At 35.8% G+C, this 18,957-nt stretch overlaps 1 protein-coding gene across 1 annotated transcript; it reads left to right on the forward strand.

The window, feature by feature from the left end:
- The first annotated feature begins 14,484 nt into the window (after positions 1-14,484).
- Positions 14,485-16,098, forward strand: LOC113292400 (NAC domain-containing protein 22-like). The gene is made up of 3 exons (XM_026541446.1): positions 14,485-14,725; positions 14,827-15,104; positions 15,202-16,098. Exons 1-3 carry the CDS (start codon positions 14,572-14,574, stop codon positions 15,736-15,738), a joined length of 969 nt encoding a protein of 322 aa, XP_026397231.1. The 5' UTR covers positions 14,485-14,571; the 3' UTR covers positions 15,739-16,098.
- Positions 16,099-18,957: the final 2,859 nt, after the last annotated feature.

Genomic DNA, 18,957 nt, shown 5'->3' on the forward strand with positions numbered 1-18,957 from the left:
TTTTAACTATTTTTATGTGTAAACCCTAATTTGCAAAATGTATAATGGGTAAACGTCTAATATTCAAATTTCCGTTGGTGCAAATATTTCGTTTCCCTTATCACTCGGGAGTCAAGAACCAATCTGGCCCATAAACTAAAACCTTGACAAAGAAAGCACACGCAATAAACTTCCTAGAACCCCCACTTACTCCATTAGCTAATATTCTTTGCTCCCACTACTCCATTAGGTAATTTTCGTTCCTCTTAATACTCATTACTTGATTAGCAGCAATAAATTTGCTCCGAATGAGGAGGCCGGCTTGACTCCTAGAAAGCCATGTCATAGAATGATTGCTTCGTGGTGCTAATTCCTCGCACATACTTTGATGACTATTCCAATTCGTCAATTTGATTTCAAAGAAGAAAAACAATTGTTCATCGATTAGTTCCACTTGGTTTTACTTTCTATAGATGAAATAAACAAATCTGTAATGAATCACTACATAGAAGCTTCTAAGTAAATAGGCTATACAATTCTCAAAGAGAAAAAGAGACGAATATTGTCCTAGGTACTTGAGATTTGGAACCAATGGATTAGTGGGTGGGTGGGTGGGGAGAATAACTTGGGCTTGTATACCATCCGTGAGAACAAGAACGATTTTTTGGGACCATGGTTTTTTTGGGACCATGGTTTTATTTTGGGTAAAGACATTAGAAGTAAATCTAGATCACCCCTTATCTAGATATTTATATTAATACCTAAATTATCCTTCTAATTAATTTTGGATGATGATTAGTTAGTGTTAATAATAGTTAGTGTAATGATTAGTGAGATGATTAAGTTAAAGAGATATTTTTTTTTAAAGAAGTAGAATTATTGAGAGATTAAAGTTAGAGAAGATGAAGAAGGAAAACATGAAAAACGATGGATTTTACCAACCACAACCGGAGGAAGGGTATTTGGGTACCCAGGTATGCTTCAAACTTAAATAATGTTGGTTGAATTGCTCCAAATTTTCAAAAAAAATGAAATTTTTTATGTAGATTTGGGTCAGTTCGGTTACCATATGTCAAGAACATGTAACCGAACACACCTGAAAGTGTAGTTCGGTTACGTTTTCCAAACACGCAGGTTACCGAACTCGCTCGTTAATGGAGGTTTTGGTCGTAGTGTAATGGTCGGTTACCTAGGATAAAATGGTAGGTAACCGAACTTTGAACTTAACAATTTATTTGGGTACATCTTGTGTGTTCGGTTAGTTCGCAAACTTCAACGCAACCAAGTTCCCAGCCGGACTGCAGGTTAAAAGTAACCTAGTGTTAGAAGTTCGGTTGGTTCGCAAACTTCAACATATTTTGCGAATCAACCGAACTAGGCTTATATATGCATATATGCAATTAGGAAAACATTCGGTTACTACGAAATTTATTTCTTGGCGAATTAGGTAGAGTTCGGTTACGAAGTTTCAAAGGTAGAGTTCGGTTACAAAGAAAACTTAACATTTTTGCGAACGAACCGAACTTGTGGACTTCTCATTTTTTTCAAAAACTAAAGTTCGGTGATATCCTTATTTTGCGAAGGAACCGAACTTATGGACTTGCGTTGTTCTAACACAAGGAGTTCGGTTAAACGTATTTTTTTGCGAATCAACCGAACTCTGAGTTCGGTTAAGAAAAATTTAATTCGTGATAACCGAACTTTTCTCTGAAAAAAACCTCCATTAAACCTCTCTGCAACTTCCATTTTCAACTCATTTTAATGATTACTTCTCATTTATTCAACCAAAAACGAATGACAAGTAATGGGTTTGTGAGAATATCTTTGTTAATGTTTTAAATTAAGCTATATATATATATATATATATATATATATTGTGGTGGTGGTGGTAATCGGAGGTGGTGGTGGTAATCGGTGGTTGGTGGTGGTGATAATCGGAGGTGGTGGTGGTGGTAATCGGTGGTTGGTGGTGGTGATAATCGGAGGAGGTGGTGGTGGTAATCAGCGATGGTGGGAGGTGGTGGTGGGAGGAGGTGGTGGTTATATATCTAGGTGGTTATTGGGTTGGTTTTAAATTAAATTAGGTTAAGGATAGGTTAGTCATTTCAATGTTTTAGAACACCCCTTATAACTATAGAGAAGGTGGCCTAATAAAACCATGGTCCCCTCAGAAAAACTATGGTCCCTAAAAAATCGTTCAAAAACAAGGTTAACAAGTGGAAATTCCAAAATCCAAATACTGTTTGAATTCCAGGGACAATGTTCTAAAACGATTAGTAATTGGTTCTTTTTTCAAAGTGACTGGAAAAAACATTCACACTTGTACCTTGTTTGTTTTTTCCTGAGTCGTATGAATCTGATTCGGCTTTCTGATTCACATGAATCTGACTCAGCATGTTTGTTTTTTGAGTCAGATTTGATTCATCTGAATTTAAAATATACGAGCCAGTGGGTTGATCGCATGAATCAGGCATTTTATTTCCCGACTTAAATGAGTCCGAGTCAGGAATTAGGTCTAAGTCAGATCGTGAGTCATTTCTGACTCAAAATAAAAAAACAAACAACCTAACATCTGAGTCGAACCGAGTTAAGGCTAAATCAAATTCTGACGCCAAGTCAGTAAAAAACAAACATACTCTAACCGAGTATTTAAAAATCGTTGACAATGTTAAATTGACAATGCCAGATTCGGGATCCATTAACTGCAAGCTATATTTTCGTTAGATAATTTTTAGCTCATTGTACATTATAAGAGCTTCTCCAATGGTCATGTGGTCAGCTTCACATGTGGCAGCGTGGGAAGACATCATTCATCCTATCTAACAACCAATTTTCCTAAATAAAGGAATTTAAAATTTTTGTCTCCAACCCACCATCATTTTACCAATGTTTTGCCTTGTTGTCTCCTATTTTCTGTCGTGGGTAAATCTTTTTCTTATGATTATCTTAATCATAGTTAACGATTTAGTTTAATTAACGACGAGATGATATATCATCCATTTGAAGTATAGGATGAGATCAGACCACCCTATATTTAAATTTTAAAGAGAACATGGGACAAAGAGAAGAGAATCAAAGGAGTTGCAGCTCGAGTATATTGGAGAGGAGCTAAAGCTCATCCCTGTAATGCAACACGTACGAGAAAAATTGGGATAACAAAAAACTCAGATTAATAATACATATAAATATATAATCATGTACATATTGATCAAATGTGATTTTTCTTATGTACATATTGATCAAATGTGATTTTTCTTATGAGTATGTAGTGATCAAATATGATTGATCAAAAGTAGTTTATTGTATGACTTTGAACTCGTCTTCTCGGTGGCTGATGTAAAGAAGGAGAAAAAACGAGTTTTCAATTTTAATTTGTAATTAAAATAGTTTTTTATTTTAAAAAGATGATTAGGATGGGTAGATATCCTCTATGTGAACCTCTAGAACAAGAGGTTGAGCAAGAGAATGTTTACCCAAAACTATGCCAAGTCATCTACACATTAGTCATAAAGGTTAGGATTTGAGAAAGATTTTAAAAATTTCGGATGTGTATTCTACATGTACGAAGACTTTTATTCTGATACACATTCCATTGGAAAAGTTCTAAGCATTAGATAGTCCACCAACAACAACAAAAAAGAAAAAAGATACAATTCTTCCTCTTTAACATAGTCCACCAACAAATTTAATCCAAATAATTTTTGGCAGGCCCGTTGTTTATCCCTTTGTCTGCACGGAAGATACATTGGATCAAGATAGTTAAGTAATCTTAAGATAAACTTACAGACGAAAGGATAAGCCCCTTTCCATGAGAAGAAAATAAGAGAGGAAGAAGCCTCCTTGAAATTTCATGGAAATTCCCATCGAGACATCATATCCAATCACTCAGTGATGTATAGGGGGGTCGTCGTACTAAAACAAATTAAGCATAGGAATCTAGACAGGGATCTCATGACTTTTCAAGATATCTTTCTCTTTATATCACAAGAAAGACATTGTCACATTCTCTTACTCTTCACAATGTCACCGAAAACCAAAGGAAATCAAAAGTGTCATAATAGGACTCTAGGGTCACGGTCATCCACCGGACCACCGGACCACAATTAGAAAGTCTTTCCTCCTAGTGGGGTCATCTTAGTTGACTTCAAGTCAACAAATAATAACCCTTGTTGTCTCTTTTGATTCTATACCACAGAAGATGTGGCAGTAGACCAATTCTCCAAGCAACGAAAGAGACGAGACGAAGGAACGCGGAATTAGCTTTTGAATTGATGACTCTCACGACCTAGTTAGTAAGTTCGCGAATGATTCGCGAATCATTCGCGAATTTTTCCGTATCACGAATTTTACCGTCTTATTCGCGTACGTTTGCAACTCCGAACCCAAGTCGCGTATTATGTGGCATTCCCGGATTATTCACGAATCGTTCACGAATTTTACGTATCCCGAATGATACGTCCGCTTAATTCGCCATAAATTCTTTAGCTTTTACTTTTCAAAGACTCCATTTTTTGGGCTTTACTGCCTCCCGAGCATACACGACCGAATATTAGACGTGTTGTAATTTTTATGAAACAAAAACGACTGAACAAATTTGAAGGTGAAGGTGAGAGAGATCTCAAACTCACTAACCAAGCATCTAAACCACCATACGACGTCCTCTTGGATAACCAATGTTGTATATATTATTAATATCATCATATTGAGTTTATTTTTTCCTTAAATAACTCACACATGCATAAAAATTGGTCTATGACCTTATAAATACAAATTATTTGTTATATATAGATACCGAATTTTCAGAGCCGATCTCACATTTACAAATCGAATTATACACGTACATATGCCGTTCCGAATTAATGACGAATCACGTCCCGTTGACCGAATTTTGGACCGAATTTGGATTTTACAAAACCGTATAATACTCGTACGTTTGCGGTTCCGTATGTTTGCCGAATCCCGAATTGCTAACTAGGCTCTCACCTACATATGGCGGGTTCCACACTGTACCATATTCGCCATCTTAATGTACATGATAGAAGTATCAGTACCACATAGGTAGATTTTGAATGATGTGACATCAAAAAAATTCAAATGATTTAATATCTAGAAGAATTTGATATTTTCCGTCTAGGACTCTAGTCACCGTTCAAAGCAAAAATATGCACTTATTTTCAAAGTTTAGGACATTGACTGTAAATTCTGGTCTATCACCACAATCCTTCACTTCAGTGCTTCTTTATTGGGCAGACAATAAAAATATCTATGTTTCGGTTAAAGCAAACACGAAGGCAATTTGGGGTAAGAGCATTGATGTTTAATCTCTAATACTACTCGGGGCTTCATGTGTTTTTGCGACACTGTACTCTGTTATGCCGTAAAATGGTGCGGCGAAACATATGAAATTTGTGAAAACTTATTTGCATGATATTGGTGGAGGGTGGAAGTTTTTTTTGTTGCATTTTCTTATGGTTTAGATTTAGTTGATATCGGTGGAGTGTGAATTTTTTTTTTTGAATTTTCTTTATCGTCAAATATGTTATTTAGCCAGTCGAGATGGAGTTTCTACCGAGCAACAAAGTCTTGAATCGCTAGGTAGAGACTAGGCCACGCAGTCAATTTGAATCCGCCAGCATCATAGACTTGATCGCTCGGTGTCTATGTCTCCCAGTGATATTTCATTCTATTGCTATAAACCCATCAACGGTCACCCTATAAATACTCAATTTCAACCTTATTTCAACCACACCTTCTGTACAGTTCTCAACTTCTCGCTCACATCTGTTATATTCAAAAACAAAATTTACCTTTTCACTCTCATTTATTTAATAGTTCACCATTGTCTAATAATGTATGATATGATTTTTCAATCTCAGCCTCAATTTGGTTGAAGTATCAGAGTACGGGGTGCAAGATTTACCATAGTCGAAGATGGATGCATTTGCAAGAATTATGTTTTACACAAGATGCCATCACTGGTGCACAACGACAAGGTGCCTTTTGAGAAAAATATTTTAGGAATTTTCAGACGAAACAATGAATCCCATAAATCGTGATGCACAAGGGTTGTCAGCTTGTTATTGTGTCATTAACAGACATGTGTTGTAATTTGTGGCTTTAACCATGCAATTCCATCGAGAAAGAATGATTGCTAAAACCAATATGAGTGTGTTAACAGGATCGCTCAGAGAATGATAAAGAGTGAATGAAAAATGTTTTTGTTTCTTAAGTTGTTTTTATGTCATTATAGTGTTGCACAAGTATAATTATTTTTAATACAAAATTTAATAAAATGTAAAAACCGTTTTGGATTTGAACATTAATTTAAAGATAATTTTTATTGATAAAAATAATAATTATATCAAATATTTTAAAAGGAATTACATCTATCATACTACTGGTTTCCTTGATTATCCTAATTTTTGTTACCTCTAACAATCTATAACCCTAGGTTTTCTGGATTCAACATAGTAGAGAGCTCGTTGGTTTTGAGTGTAAGATGGTGGTTGAGTAGTGTCACCGAAACCTTGAAATGGTACAAGTGGTTGAAATGCGGATGCAGGTGGGAAATCGGGGTATAATGATTAGTTTTCCTAAATACTTCAATATTCAAGCCACCATGGGTTTGTAATTGAGCTGTTGGCACATTCAAGAAACAACAAGGAATATGTACCTCACTTATTTCCATGTGAATGCCTCCATCACATGGTGCCATTCGTGTCTTTTGCACTATATATCAAGTAGAATGATTTTTTTTTAACTTCTTTGGATGCCACCACCAGAACTGGAACCTCCGCTACCTGACTTGAACCTACACTACCATGAACTTGAACCTACACAACAACGACTTGAACCGATGCCATCATGACTTGAACCTGCTATAGTAACCGAAATTTCAAACATCAACATTCAGCCATATGGCTCTGGATCCGCTCCAAGTCAAATATCTGAAATCCTTATGAAAGATTGTTATAATTGTTCAACTCGGTCTGATCCCACTCTGGTGAAGCTATCACCCGACAATATGGATAAGTCTGATGCAGACCTTCAAAACTAATTGGGACAATAATAATCTCTTCTTCGAGAAATTATTTACATCCCAGGAACATTGTGCCATACCTAAAGATGCAACCATTTGACTACTAGGATACGTATATGCGGCGCATGTCGGTGATGGAGGTTGGGAAGGAAGATAACTAAAATCAAGTGGCATCTTACCTAGTGCTGGAAAATCCACATTATCAAAATTTTGTGGTTGCACAACATACATGACTTGTTAATCTTGTTAAACCAATTAACGTAATCAATTTCATAGTCAGGAATATGGATTAAATCATCATCTTTATTCCAAAGCTGGTCGTTCGTTGTCAAATCTAACCAATCATCCTGAGAAACTTTTCCGCTTGAAAATGAATTGATGGTTTTTACATTTATGCTTTGTAGCTGAACAAAGTGTCTTTATCCGTAGTACCAAACACCATATTCAGAATCAGGACTGTAAACCCAATCTGCTTACACCTAAATTGTAGCATATTCTGGGCAACCATACTTTCGTACTCGTCAATTGATTGATACAGCATGGCGGGCATGCTTTCACTTGTTCTACACAGTTGTTGCATCCTCAAAACCAGAAACATATTTTCATCGTCGTCAACCTGACCAGGCTTCCAATTGTCAACATGGTACTTACACATGACTGGAAAAATAACTCTTTTGTTGTGAAGATCGGGTTCACAGACACGAAGGTAAATATACCATTGTTGTTTTAGTACATTTATCATTTCAAGAATAAATTGATAATAAAAAAAAAACACAATGGAAATGAATTGTGGTTCATACCTATAATTGGATTTATTTGGAACATGAGTGTTCACCGAGGGCTATGTAAAGTTCATCTGAAATTGCATACCCCCAATCATATGTCAGTGATTTTGATAAATCTTCTAACAGTTCAAGAAAACCAATTAAGTGTCAGTGAACTAGTATTTGGGATTAAAATTTGGCCAAGTACGTATAACACAAATATACATTGAAGCTCATTATAATGCTCAGAGAACAAGTAATCTATTTCTGCTTCCATGTTCTCTTTGATTTTCTTAGCAAAACGCTTTAAAATTTTTTTAACCTAGACACTTTCATTCCTCTGGATTTTAATTTTGTATGATCTAACTGCGCTTCTACATCACATGAGTACCAACGAAGTGATGTAGAAGCGGGAAAAAAAAGTTGTCCCCTTTTTACTTCCGACTACCACAATTATTTTTATTTTAACATATCATTGACCTCAGACCACATACCTATTAGTTTGACTAAATTAACTCGCTATATATGGCTAGATACATGTACAAGGAATACACCAGGACCATTTAATTGTCTACCATTTGCGAGTTCATATTCTTTATGCTGATTCTTATCTCCACCTCATATTAGGGTGTTGCTCACTCCTTTGTCTTGACAGTTTCTTTCTCTTGTTTTTGTTCTACTCATTCTGAAAATGAAATTTCTATGACAAGAAATTTAAAATAGGTCCAGAAATTTTCTCTCAGGAAAAGATGAATAAAGAAATTTGAAATAGGTGTGAAGAAAATCAGGTGACTGGTGCTTATTTATAGGTGGTAGAGAACTGACCATTGCCAATAGAAACTAGACCGGACGACACAGACTATATCACAAACGATCAAGTTTCTATTGTTGGCGGCGTAGTCCCATCACTCGCTAGAAACTCGATCGACACACGCTTTTTCCATAGTTACACGACGAGTTTACCATGCTGCCTGGTATGACAAATCAAAAAATATACCAGTGTGCATAGGAACCGGCGTCAGTATTTTCATAAGGCGCGAGAGCAAGGGGTGGATCAAATGGCTAAGAAGAACAAAACTTTATATCCATTGGTTTAGGTTTCTGTATTAGCTTGCAATGACAATATTCCTAAGGCCGGTTCCCATGGGGATGTAAACTGGCAAGTTTGCCAGTTTTGCACTCATTATGGAGCTGGAAAAGTGGCAAACAGGCGAGGTCGAGTTTCTACCGGGCGGTGGAGTCTCCATCGCTCGGTTTAATCTACACCAAAAGGTCAATAGTCGACCGCCAGCGATGTAGACCGCCCACTGAATCTCATCTAACGGTCCTCAATTCATCACCCTATAAATACAATATCCAATTTCATTTCAACTCACACCATTTATTCAATCTTTATTCATTCACTTCACAAATTCAATATTTCACTCCCAAAATCCAATATTTTAGTTCGGGGTCGCAACTTTAGCTTAGTTGAAGATGAATGCATTTGCAGGAATTATGTTCTTGTTACACAAGATATGATCAATATGGTGCACAACAACAACTTACTGTATGGAAAATTTTTTTTTAGAGATTTCAAGATGAAACATTGAACCTTAATAATTGAGATGTGAATTCTTTGTGTCGTCACTTCCAGGTAATCAACAAGGATGTGAGCTTGTTTGTTGCTGCGCTTATTGAAGGCAATCAAAACCGAGTAAATGGAAAAAAAATGAATTTGATGTGGAGCAAATGTGTGGGGCTGAATGGCACAACAGAGTGGGAGAAGATTTTCAATTCGATAGTTGTTATCAAATCTTGAGAATGTTGCCAAATATAATGCATTTAGATTAACAGTTGTAGGATGCATTTAATCAAGATCTAAAGTTATTGTCAAAGAATCAAGATTAAGCTAGATTAACAGTTGTAGGATGCATTTAATCAAGATCTCACGAACGAAATCTCCTTTGTTTATCTTCTTCTTTTCCCTTCTTCTTTTTCATACCTTGAACTTTTCTTTGCCTTTTAGTTGGAGGTTTGATTCGGTTAATATCCAAAACTTGTAGACTTCTTTGGTGTTTACTTATTTCTTTATAACCGTCACATATCTTACTAACAACGGCTTCAAGCACCACCCCGAAAAACCAAGTTGAGTAGCCAAATCTTGTTAGGATTCAAACTTTGCCATGTGAATTATTTTGGAAGAAAAGATAGAAAATTTTGGATAAATTTGGTGTTAATTTTGTGTTTGAAATTCATATTTTTATAACGATAGAGAATGAGCCGCTGGAGGTTCAAAATCTACCAAAAGGTAGAGAAGACCGTTAGCCATCGAGACTCAACCAACAACGGTTTAATCTCTACCGCCAAATTGAGACTCGATCGCTTATTTGTTTTCCATAATGGCGCGGCCAGTTTACCAGACCAGCTGGCATGGCATATGAGTGGGTTAGCCACATGCCATAGGAACCGGCCTAAGGCTCGTGTTTTAGCTCACTCTACATGTCAAGTTTGGTTTATTTATTGTTTTTAAAAAATAACGCGCGTGTTAGAACCCCAGGCCTGTCACTGTCGGTGTAAAATAGGCCCAACAAAACAAATTAGTTAAATAAACCCCAAAATACTAGAACTGTCCAAAATAACCTTTCCTTTTTCAGTTAAAAAACTGACAAAGCCTCGATCTCATCGTTTCTCCTTTTCTTTTTTCTCTTTACTCTGCTACTCAGAAACCAAATCAAAAGATCAGTGAAATCAAATCAAAAGATCTGTGAAATCAAGTGATAAACAAGTGAAACCAAATCAAAATTGACACAAATAATGACCTAAAATCAAAAGAGTGGAAACAAAATCAGAAAAACTAGTAAAAATGGTGAAGAAAAATGAAGAACAAGAGAAGAAGAAAGATGAATTGCTCCGTAAAACGATCAAAAATACTCCAAAAGGTAAATTAAATCTTTTGTTTCATGTTTTTCTTAATTTATTAAACGTTTGAATTGAAATGGATCGAAGTTTTATCTGTTTCGTTTCATCCTTTTTGTATTTGTTCTTCGTAAACTAGATTAGAATGGGTTTGTATTTTCTTGAACTCATGTGTATCGGAAGATTGTAATAACTCTATTAGAATTTGGTTGCAGTATGCTCAGATTTTATTTTGACAAATTTGGTTACACCAAAATTCTGTTGATGTGTAGTTTGTTTTTGCTTATTTTAATGAAACCATTGTTGGTTCCATTGTTTTCAATTTTGACAAATTTGGTTCCAAAATTTTGTTGATGTGTAGATTAAATTGTTAGGTTTCATAAGTTAGTTTGAATTATGTTGTTGCTAATTTCTGATCATTTTGATGAAACCAAAAATGGTTTCTCAATTCTTCACTATGTCATATATGGTTGCATCAGTATTGTGTTGGTGAAATTTGGTCATTTTGATGAAACCATTTTGGGTGTCATCATTCTTCCCTTTGTCGAATTCTACCAGATAGGTTTGGTGGTGTTGATTTATTATGTGGTGTTGATTAATTTTGGTTCTCCTGATGAAACCAAAAATAGTTTCATCATTTCTCACTTTGTCAAATTTGGTTCCACCAATACTGGTTTGGCGGTGTTTATTGTATTTTTGGTTAATTTCAGTTTCATTTTGCAGGAAAAAAACGTGACGATACATTTAGGTGTTCATTGACACATTTGTGTGTGGAGACTCCTAAGATAAAGGCTTTGATAGAGAATAAAAGAGAGCAATGAAGGCCCTTAGAGCATGCCATTTTAGAATTTCTAAGACCATTCTTTGAAGGTGCGATGAAGGAAGAGGAATTGAAGAAGAAAATGGAAGCCCTGAAGATTGTCTTAAGAACATTTGATAAGCAAACTTCACGTTTAGTACCAGATTGTTTCAAGCTGAAAAGAACGAAGAAGCTGACATTGCAGACCATTCCCGAGCACTTTTCTGTAACTTTTATAGTTACCTGTAAACAATGTTTATCATGGTGTATGAATGGTTTCAATTAGACTTACTCTCAACTACCTGTAAACAATGTTTTAATGGTTTCAATTATGTTTAAGCGAAACCATATTGGCGCAGAATGTTATGCAAGTCTCTTTTATATTGGCGCAGAATGTTATGCAAAGTCTGTTTTTTAATGAAACCAAAAAGGGTTCCAGCATATTTTGGTTCCACTGTAGCAGTAAAATGATGAAACCAAAAAGGGTTCCACCATATTAAAGGTGAAACCAAAAAGAAAAAGGGTCGTATAACGGCTTGGTTTATAAGCCAATTTTTAATATTTTGTGGCCTGCTAACATGTTCATACCAAAGAAAGAAGTCTAATTACATCGAAGTATTGAACTATAACAGAGAACACCCCAAGGATAGCTTAGCGTCCGACAATCGACACAATGGTAACAAGTCAAGGCAATAATTCATAACACATCAAAGTTAAAAGGAAAAAAGCCAAGCCAATTCCAACATACTTGGAAAACTCAACAATGCACATTTACAAATCAACAATACTCAGTTCCAAAAGCAGTGATCTATTTTGGTTACAAACTAAGAGAAGAAATGATGAAACAAAAAAGGGTTTCAACATATTGCAGGTGAAACCTAAAAGGAAAAATAGTAGAAATGATGAAACCAAAAAGGGTTTCAACATATTTTAGGTGAAACATAAAACGAAGAATTAATCTAAATGAAACACCAGCAGGAAATAAACATGTTTAACTGTAACTAAATGTAGACAAGAAGTTAAATGAACAATAATAGTAAAAAAAAAAATACAAAGAAGTGAATTCTATGTTTTAAAAATGTAGACTAAAGCATATTGTAGTCTAAACTAAAGTTAATACTCAAAGTTGACGAAAAGTAAATCAGTCTATTAGAATAGAAGAAGTCTGATTATGAACTAAATTTAAAGTGAATCAGTCTCAAAAGAGTTCACATCTTCTTCATAGGGCATGTCCTTCGATTATGAGTAGTCAATTCATTGCAGCCACCAGAAGTTCTCATCTTCTTTTTGGGAATTGAACCTGTATTGGGAATCCTTTTCCTCTTAGTTGGACGACCTGACTGTGGCAAAATCTTAGGTCCATGAACAACAGACTTGGGTGAAATTGTCGCAGGCTTTTCAACTGTGGGAACTTATGAAACAGAGAAAAAACAGCCGCTGATTGGAGATCATAATCACTCTGAAGAACCTTTTACTACTCACCAGATTTGTAAATGATATCGATAGAGAATGGTGATAATTGAACCCAGTTTAAACATATGTTATCCTTTAAATCCATAAGAGTTGATCGCAAACCAATACGAAAGGACAATGAAGCTTCATTGTAGCATACAACTGCAATAACAGAGTCCATATCTACAAGCAAAGTATGGAACCAAAAAAGGTGTCACTCAATTTAAACGTGGAAACAAAAAAATCACATTCATGTCGACTCAATTCAATATGAAGAACAACAGCAACAAAATAATCACTCTGGAGCAAATGATTTCAATACGAACAACAAAGAAAAAGTGTAACATTATTATAGCTTCTCTAATGAAATCAACTAGAAAATTCAAAAAGAAAAAAAATCAGCAAAAATACCTGAAATCGAATTTGCTTTTCTGATGAATATGGTTCTACTACTCAATCTGAAGATGATCGACTTAACATGACAATTCGAATTTGCGTTTCTGATGAATAAATGTTCTCATATTTTCTTCAAATTAAGCTGAAAAGATGACGAGAACGGAAAACAGAATCTCTTTAATTTCTTCAACAATACAAATCAATCTCGATCTAAGATTGAATTCCACGATATCCTATGTAATTCAACTAAACTGAAGCGAACAAGAACTATGAAAATTCGTTTCTGAGATGATCAAATATGAAATCGAATCGTAGAAAGAGATAAGAATGGTTTGTGAATCGAAAAAATCGATGAAATTATTGTGAATATGATATATAGGAACCCTAAAATCTAAATACAGGAAGATTCCGGTGGAGAATATCGCGAATCTTCTCTGTAAATCCGATCTCCGTAAGTTTCCGCCAAAATTTCCATTATAAGATCGTGTAGATACAGGTTCAGGGTAAATTGGGAAAAAAGAAAATCAGTTAAAAACTAAATTTAATTATTTTGAATTGAAATGGGATTTTTGTTCCATTTTCATTGGATACGGTTTTTATTTGGCCCAAATAATATGGTTGGTGTGTTTGTAACTCAAAGAGTATCACCCTGGTTTTTTTTAGAGGTTATTATGTTTAAAAAATTCATTCCGAAAAAAGAGAATAAAGATGTATAATAAAGAAAGAAAAGATATTTCATGATATTGGCGTCATAATTCATAAGCCCACCAATCCCCTCCTTCACAGACCAACAAGAGAACAGTTAAAAGGGAAGTCAAGAAAAATTAAAAGAAAGTCGCGAGAGTCAATGATGTGTCACAACCATCATCCCATATTTGTGGCCCTAAAAAATAAGCGCGTGGGGTCAACAAACATCCAATCCCATTACCAATTTTCCAAACAAATTTCCAAATTCAATTCTTCGGGGACCCTTAAAATTTTGGTGCATACCTCTTATTTTCTTTCCTTTTCCTTTCAAACTAGAAACATATCCACACTATTCTTATGTGTGTCACACTCCTTACTCCTCCGTCCTCCCTAGGCCCCTCCCTCCCACCTCTCTTTAATCCGTACACACTAATACACTCGTATAAATAAATGCAGATGTGGTGAGATCAACAAGCCAACCAACTTGCAAAACCAAAGTGCCAAACTACACCTTTTGTAGCCAACCATAAACTGTAAGCATTTAGACAGAAGCATTAATGGCAGACTTAGATCTTCCAGGTTTCAGGTTCCATCCCACAGAGGAAGAACTCCTCAATTTCTACCTGAAAAAAGTTGTCTTTGGTCATAAGCTTCATTTCGACATCATTGGTTTCCTCAACATTTATCGTCATGATCCTTGGGAATTACCTGGTATACATCTCCCTTTTTCACTTTGAATTTCCAATATCTATTTCTAATCACTATGTTTAGATTGCGGGATTAATTTTGTGATTTGTGCTTAATATTAACAGGGTTGGCTAAAATTGGAGAAAGAGAATGGTACTTCTATGTTCCTAGAGACAGAAAGCAAGGTCCTTCAGGTGCCGGTAGGCCAAATCGAACGACACTGAATGGATTTTGGAAGGCAACTGGTTCTGACCGTACCATACGGTGCTTAACGGATCCGAAAAAGATTTTGGGATTAAGGAAGACTCTTGTTTTCTACAACGGCAGAGCACCAAGGGGATCTAAAACTGATTGGGTCATGAATGAATATAGACTGACGCCCCAAAATTGTTCTTCTTCCAAGGTTAGCCACAACTAGACCAAATAATATTCATTTCATTAACTAAGCTTGAAATTTTATACAGTATGTTTAGCTAATTAATCTGTTCTTGTTATTTCAGGAAGATATAGTGTTATGTAAGATTTACAGAAAAGCTACGTCTTTGAAAGTACTGGAACAAAGGGCAGCCATGGAGGAAGAAGAGATGGAACAGAGGGCTGCCATGGAGGAAGAAGAGATGTTTAAATCATCCACATCGTCACCACAAGACTCATATATGTCTGCATCATTAATGGAGTCTGAAATCAATATATTTTGTAAGGGTGTTAGTAATGAAGAAGACCAAGACCAACAACACGATCATGAACAAGAGCAAGAACAGGAACAGGAACAAGAACAAGAACAAGAGTTGATCAAGGAGGAACATGTTGAGGGTGTTCAAGAAGTAATATTGGTCAACAAAGAAGCTGAAACATGTGCTGCTTCAATGTCTAAACCATCACTAACCCTCGTGAACGATAAATTCTTGCCCCAGCTTCAATTGCCTGGTAAAATTAGCAACAACTTGGATTGGATGCAAGATCCTTTCTTTACTCAGATACGTAGCCCTTGGTTAGACAATTGGATGACACCTACTTATGCCAACTTACTACTTTAACTGCGTACAATCCTACCATATTTTTACCATATCTATTGGTATATGTTTAGCGTCATAATTAGGGATTTTTGGTTGATGCATGAAAGTTAGAAACCTGTATTAAGGCGAGTTATATATATGAAGCTGAAACCGTTAACTGTGTCATTTTTTTCAAGTCTAACCATGTCAAGACTTGTTAATTAGAGGTACTGCTTACTACTACTAGTATTATTCCCATCTTTATGGCCTTTTTTATTGTCATTCACAGCGTGTCTACGAAACATGAGAAAGTCTTGTAAAGTAGCGTTCTGGTGCAATGTAATTGTAATGAATAATTAAGCTGTGATGCTTTTAATAAATTCAAGTATTAATTTCAGGTTACGTTTTGTGTCATTTGCTACTTGATTAGTAATGAATTAGGACAAATTTGTGTTGATCATTTTTCAAATGGGATGGAAAAGACTAATTAAACTATGGAAGAGATAGTCAATGACAGATTTGGACTCAAATTGTTGGAAAATACATATCCTTATGAATTTGGAGTTAGATTTCTTTCTTCTTTTTCTACTTATGTATTTTGTACCATTTTAAACGTTGGTCAGCAAAATCTCGGTCCCCCCATAAAGTCTTCCTTATTGTTGTTTTTCTTTTTGGGAAAGGCAAGCAGAGTAGTCTTTCTCCTGTAGGCCATATTTGGGCTTGGATTACCTTTCGTTCAGTTGCTTGGTTTCGTCCAACAAAGTGGTAACCCGGATGTTGCAGTGGTGCAAAAAGTTCACTGATGTTGATGAGGTGATTCCTTTAAGTGCTAGATTTGGTCATGGGTTTATCAAGAATTAAGATGAACCTGTCTTTCTTTTTTCCCCGCAAAGATAGATGGGTTAAGCCTCAAGGAGACAATAACCAAAACAAAAACAGTTTTACATGATCCTTGCGTCCTGTTTTCCTTTTTTTTCATCAAAAATGTTCTTCAAGTCCTCTTCAAACGAGCTAAACAAATGTCTCCTGGAGTATTGCGGTTATGGAGGTCAAAATTGACCACTCTGAAATGCCCCAGCTGGTAGTACACCCTCACATTAATTCTATAACACTCAATACTGAACAGTTAAAAGACGAGGTGAAAAAATGTTATTTTCCAGTCTCGCGATGAATAATTATCTCTCTTTTTACAGGAAAACTTGAAAATAATAATGGAAAAAGCCAATACGCTACTGTGAACGCAAAATATTAGAATGTTAGAGGGTTTCAGATCTCTAAATATTATATCATCTGAATGCAAAAACTCTAAGGCCTTAGCAATCCCCTCTAATATCTTTAACCTTTTACTCCAATTGAGAGGCTGTTCTTGAACATCTACAAGAAAAACAAATCAAAGCGATATAATCTGAATCAGAGGATTATGACAACTTCTTATGCACAAGTGGGTGATAAGACTTTTGAAGTATGTATGTTCTGGAAAGAGTTTCAACCCAAAGTAACCATTATAGAAAGATCAAATGGGTATACAAATTCTTGTATCATTTCTTTTGAGGGAGCGGTTTGGCTGGTCAATACAATCATGGCAGCAAAATCTAGAGGTAATAGCACTATCATGCCGTATCAATGGAGATTGCCTTTAGGACATGGATCTGCTCTACTATTGATTGAGAGAAGTAATAGCAGAGGGAAGTACATTGCTGTTGATTGGTTTACAGGTAATAGCGGTGAAAAGATACATCATCTGGTGATTCCAGAAGGTCATAAACAGGAAGGATGGAGAAATTTCATAAGTCTAATGCAAATTGGTATTAACAAACATGAGGATTTTCATCGTCGAGGAGCGGCAAATAACAAAATTGAATCACTGAAACTTAATACTGGATGGCCAGAGATGCAGAGACAGAATCTTCATGAAGGGAATATCAAAATCAAAGGAGTAGGTGGAAATATTTCATATTTAACAGTTGCAACAAAACAAGGTCCAAAAATCTCGTTCGAAGGGAGAGAGAGATCTTTTGATCATTGGGATGAAGTTATTATTTGTACTGTGGATACAAAACCAGTGGATTGGAGGATGGTTGAAGATCGTATTCAGGCGACTTTCCTTATTCAAGAACACATAAAAATCAGTACATTCTCAGAGAATATGGGGGTATTGTTCATTAAATCAGTTAAAGATCATGACATGTTGATAAATCAAAAATTCATTGCTTTCTTAAGTGGTGAAATCAGGTTCTCTCGTTGGTGGCCATCAGTTAATGCTATCAATTCCTCCATTAATGGCAAAAAGGTGTGGATATCTCTGCTTGGAGTACCCTTTCATTTATGGTCCAAAAATACAGTGGGAGTAATTCTCAGTAAATATGTGTCAATCATTGAGATTGACTTTAATGAACTTGGAGGAATTAAGGTTCTTATTAATTGCAAGAACAGTATCAATGATTTGCCACATACAGTGCCATTGAATGAGGAGGGTTTGATTTTCACGGTGGGTATTACAGTGCTTGACTTGAAGCCGGTATACCGCTCTGGTATTGGGGAAGATAAGCTCAGAGTAATAATTGAAAATGAAGATGTTTTGAATAAACAAGGGGCCTATAGTACGTTACGCATGGGTAAGGATGAGATTGACAGACGAAAGAGCATTCAGCCTAGTCAAACAGTTGGAAAAGGACAAGGTGATGTGATTACTCAAGGAAATATAGAAAAAAGCAAGAAGGATCAGATAAAGAAAAGGACTCGGTCAGATGTGTATTATGAGAAGAAAAAGGACAGGAAAAAGAGATATAAATGGAGAAAGAGAAACAAGAACAGGGAAAGTATTAAAATAATGGAAGATGGAGATGTGGGCAGCAATACAACCACACAAAACGTGAATGCTACAGCAGTTAACGTGGTGGCAAATATTTCAAAGGGGTTAAAGCAGCATTGGGTTATTGTTACTGATCGCAGAGAAATTTTGACAGGAAAAATGCAAGTTCAGACAACACAAAAGGAAGACAAGGGCCCGGTGTTAGAAGAAGAACAAACCCAACTTGGCATGGTGCAACATACTTCTGAGCCGGGACCTAGTTACTCGTACAAGGTGATTAGCCCTTTGATGGATCAGTTTAGGCAGGGGGAACTTCTGGGTCCAACTACTGGAACATGTAATACCAACCCGATGCCATCTCAGTGTTCTAAGTTTTCGGTTCCCACCTATTCTCTACCTAAATTGTCGGTCAATCAGCCATTGAGGGATGGAGAATTTAAGGATTGTTC

Source organism: Papaver somniferum, chromosome 1 (assembly GCF_003573695.1).
Source record: "Papaver somniferum cultivar HN1 chromosome 1, ASM357369v1, whole genome shotgun sequence".
Classification (NCBI taxonomy): domain Eukaryota; kingdom Viridiplantae; phylum Streptophyta; class Magnoliopsida; order Ranunculales; family Papaveraceae; genus Papaver; species Papaver somniferum.

Bases quoted from the DNA above. Each gene is read 5' to 3' on its own strand.
- LOC113292400 (XM_026541446.1), top strand. From the start codon at position 14,572: ATGGCAGACTTAGATCTTCCAGGTTTCAGGTTCCATCCCACAGAGGAA. The intron at 14,726-14,826 runs GTATACATCTCC...TAATATTAACAG, and splicing joins TGATCCTTGGGAATTACCTG to GGTTGGCTAAAATTGGAGAA. The intron at 15,105-15,201 runs GTTAGCCACAAC...TTGTTATTTCAG, and splicing joins AAAATTGTTCTTCTTCCAAG to GAAGATATAGTGTTATGTAA.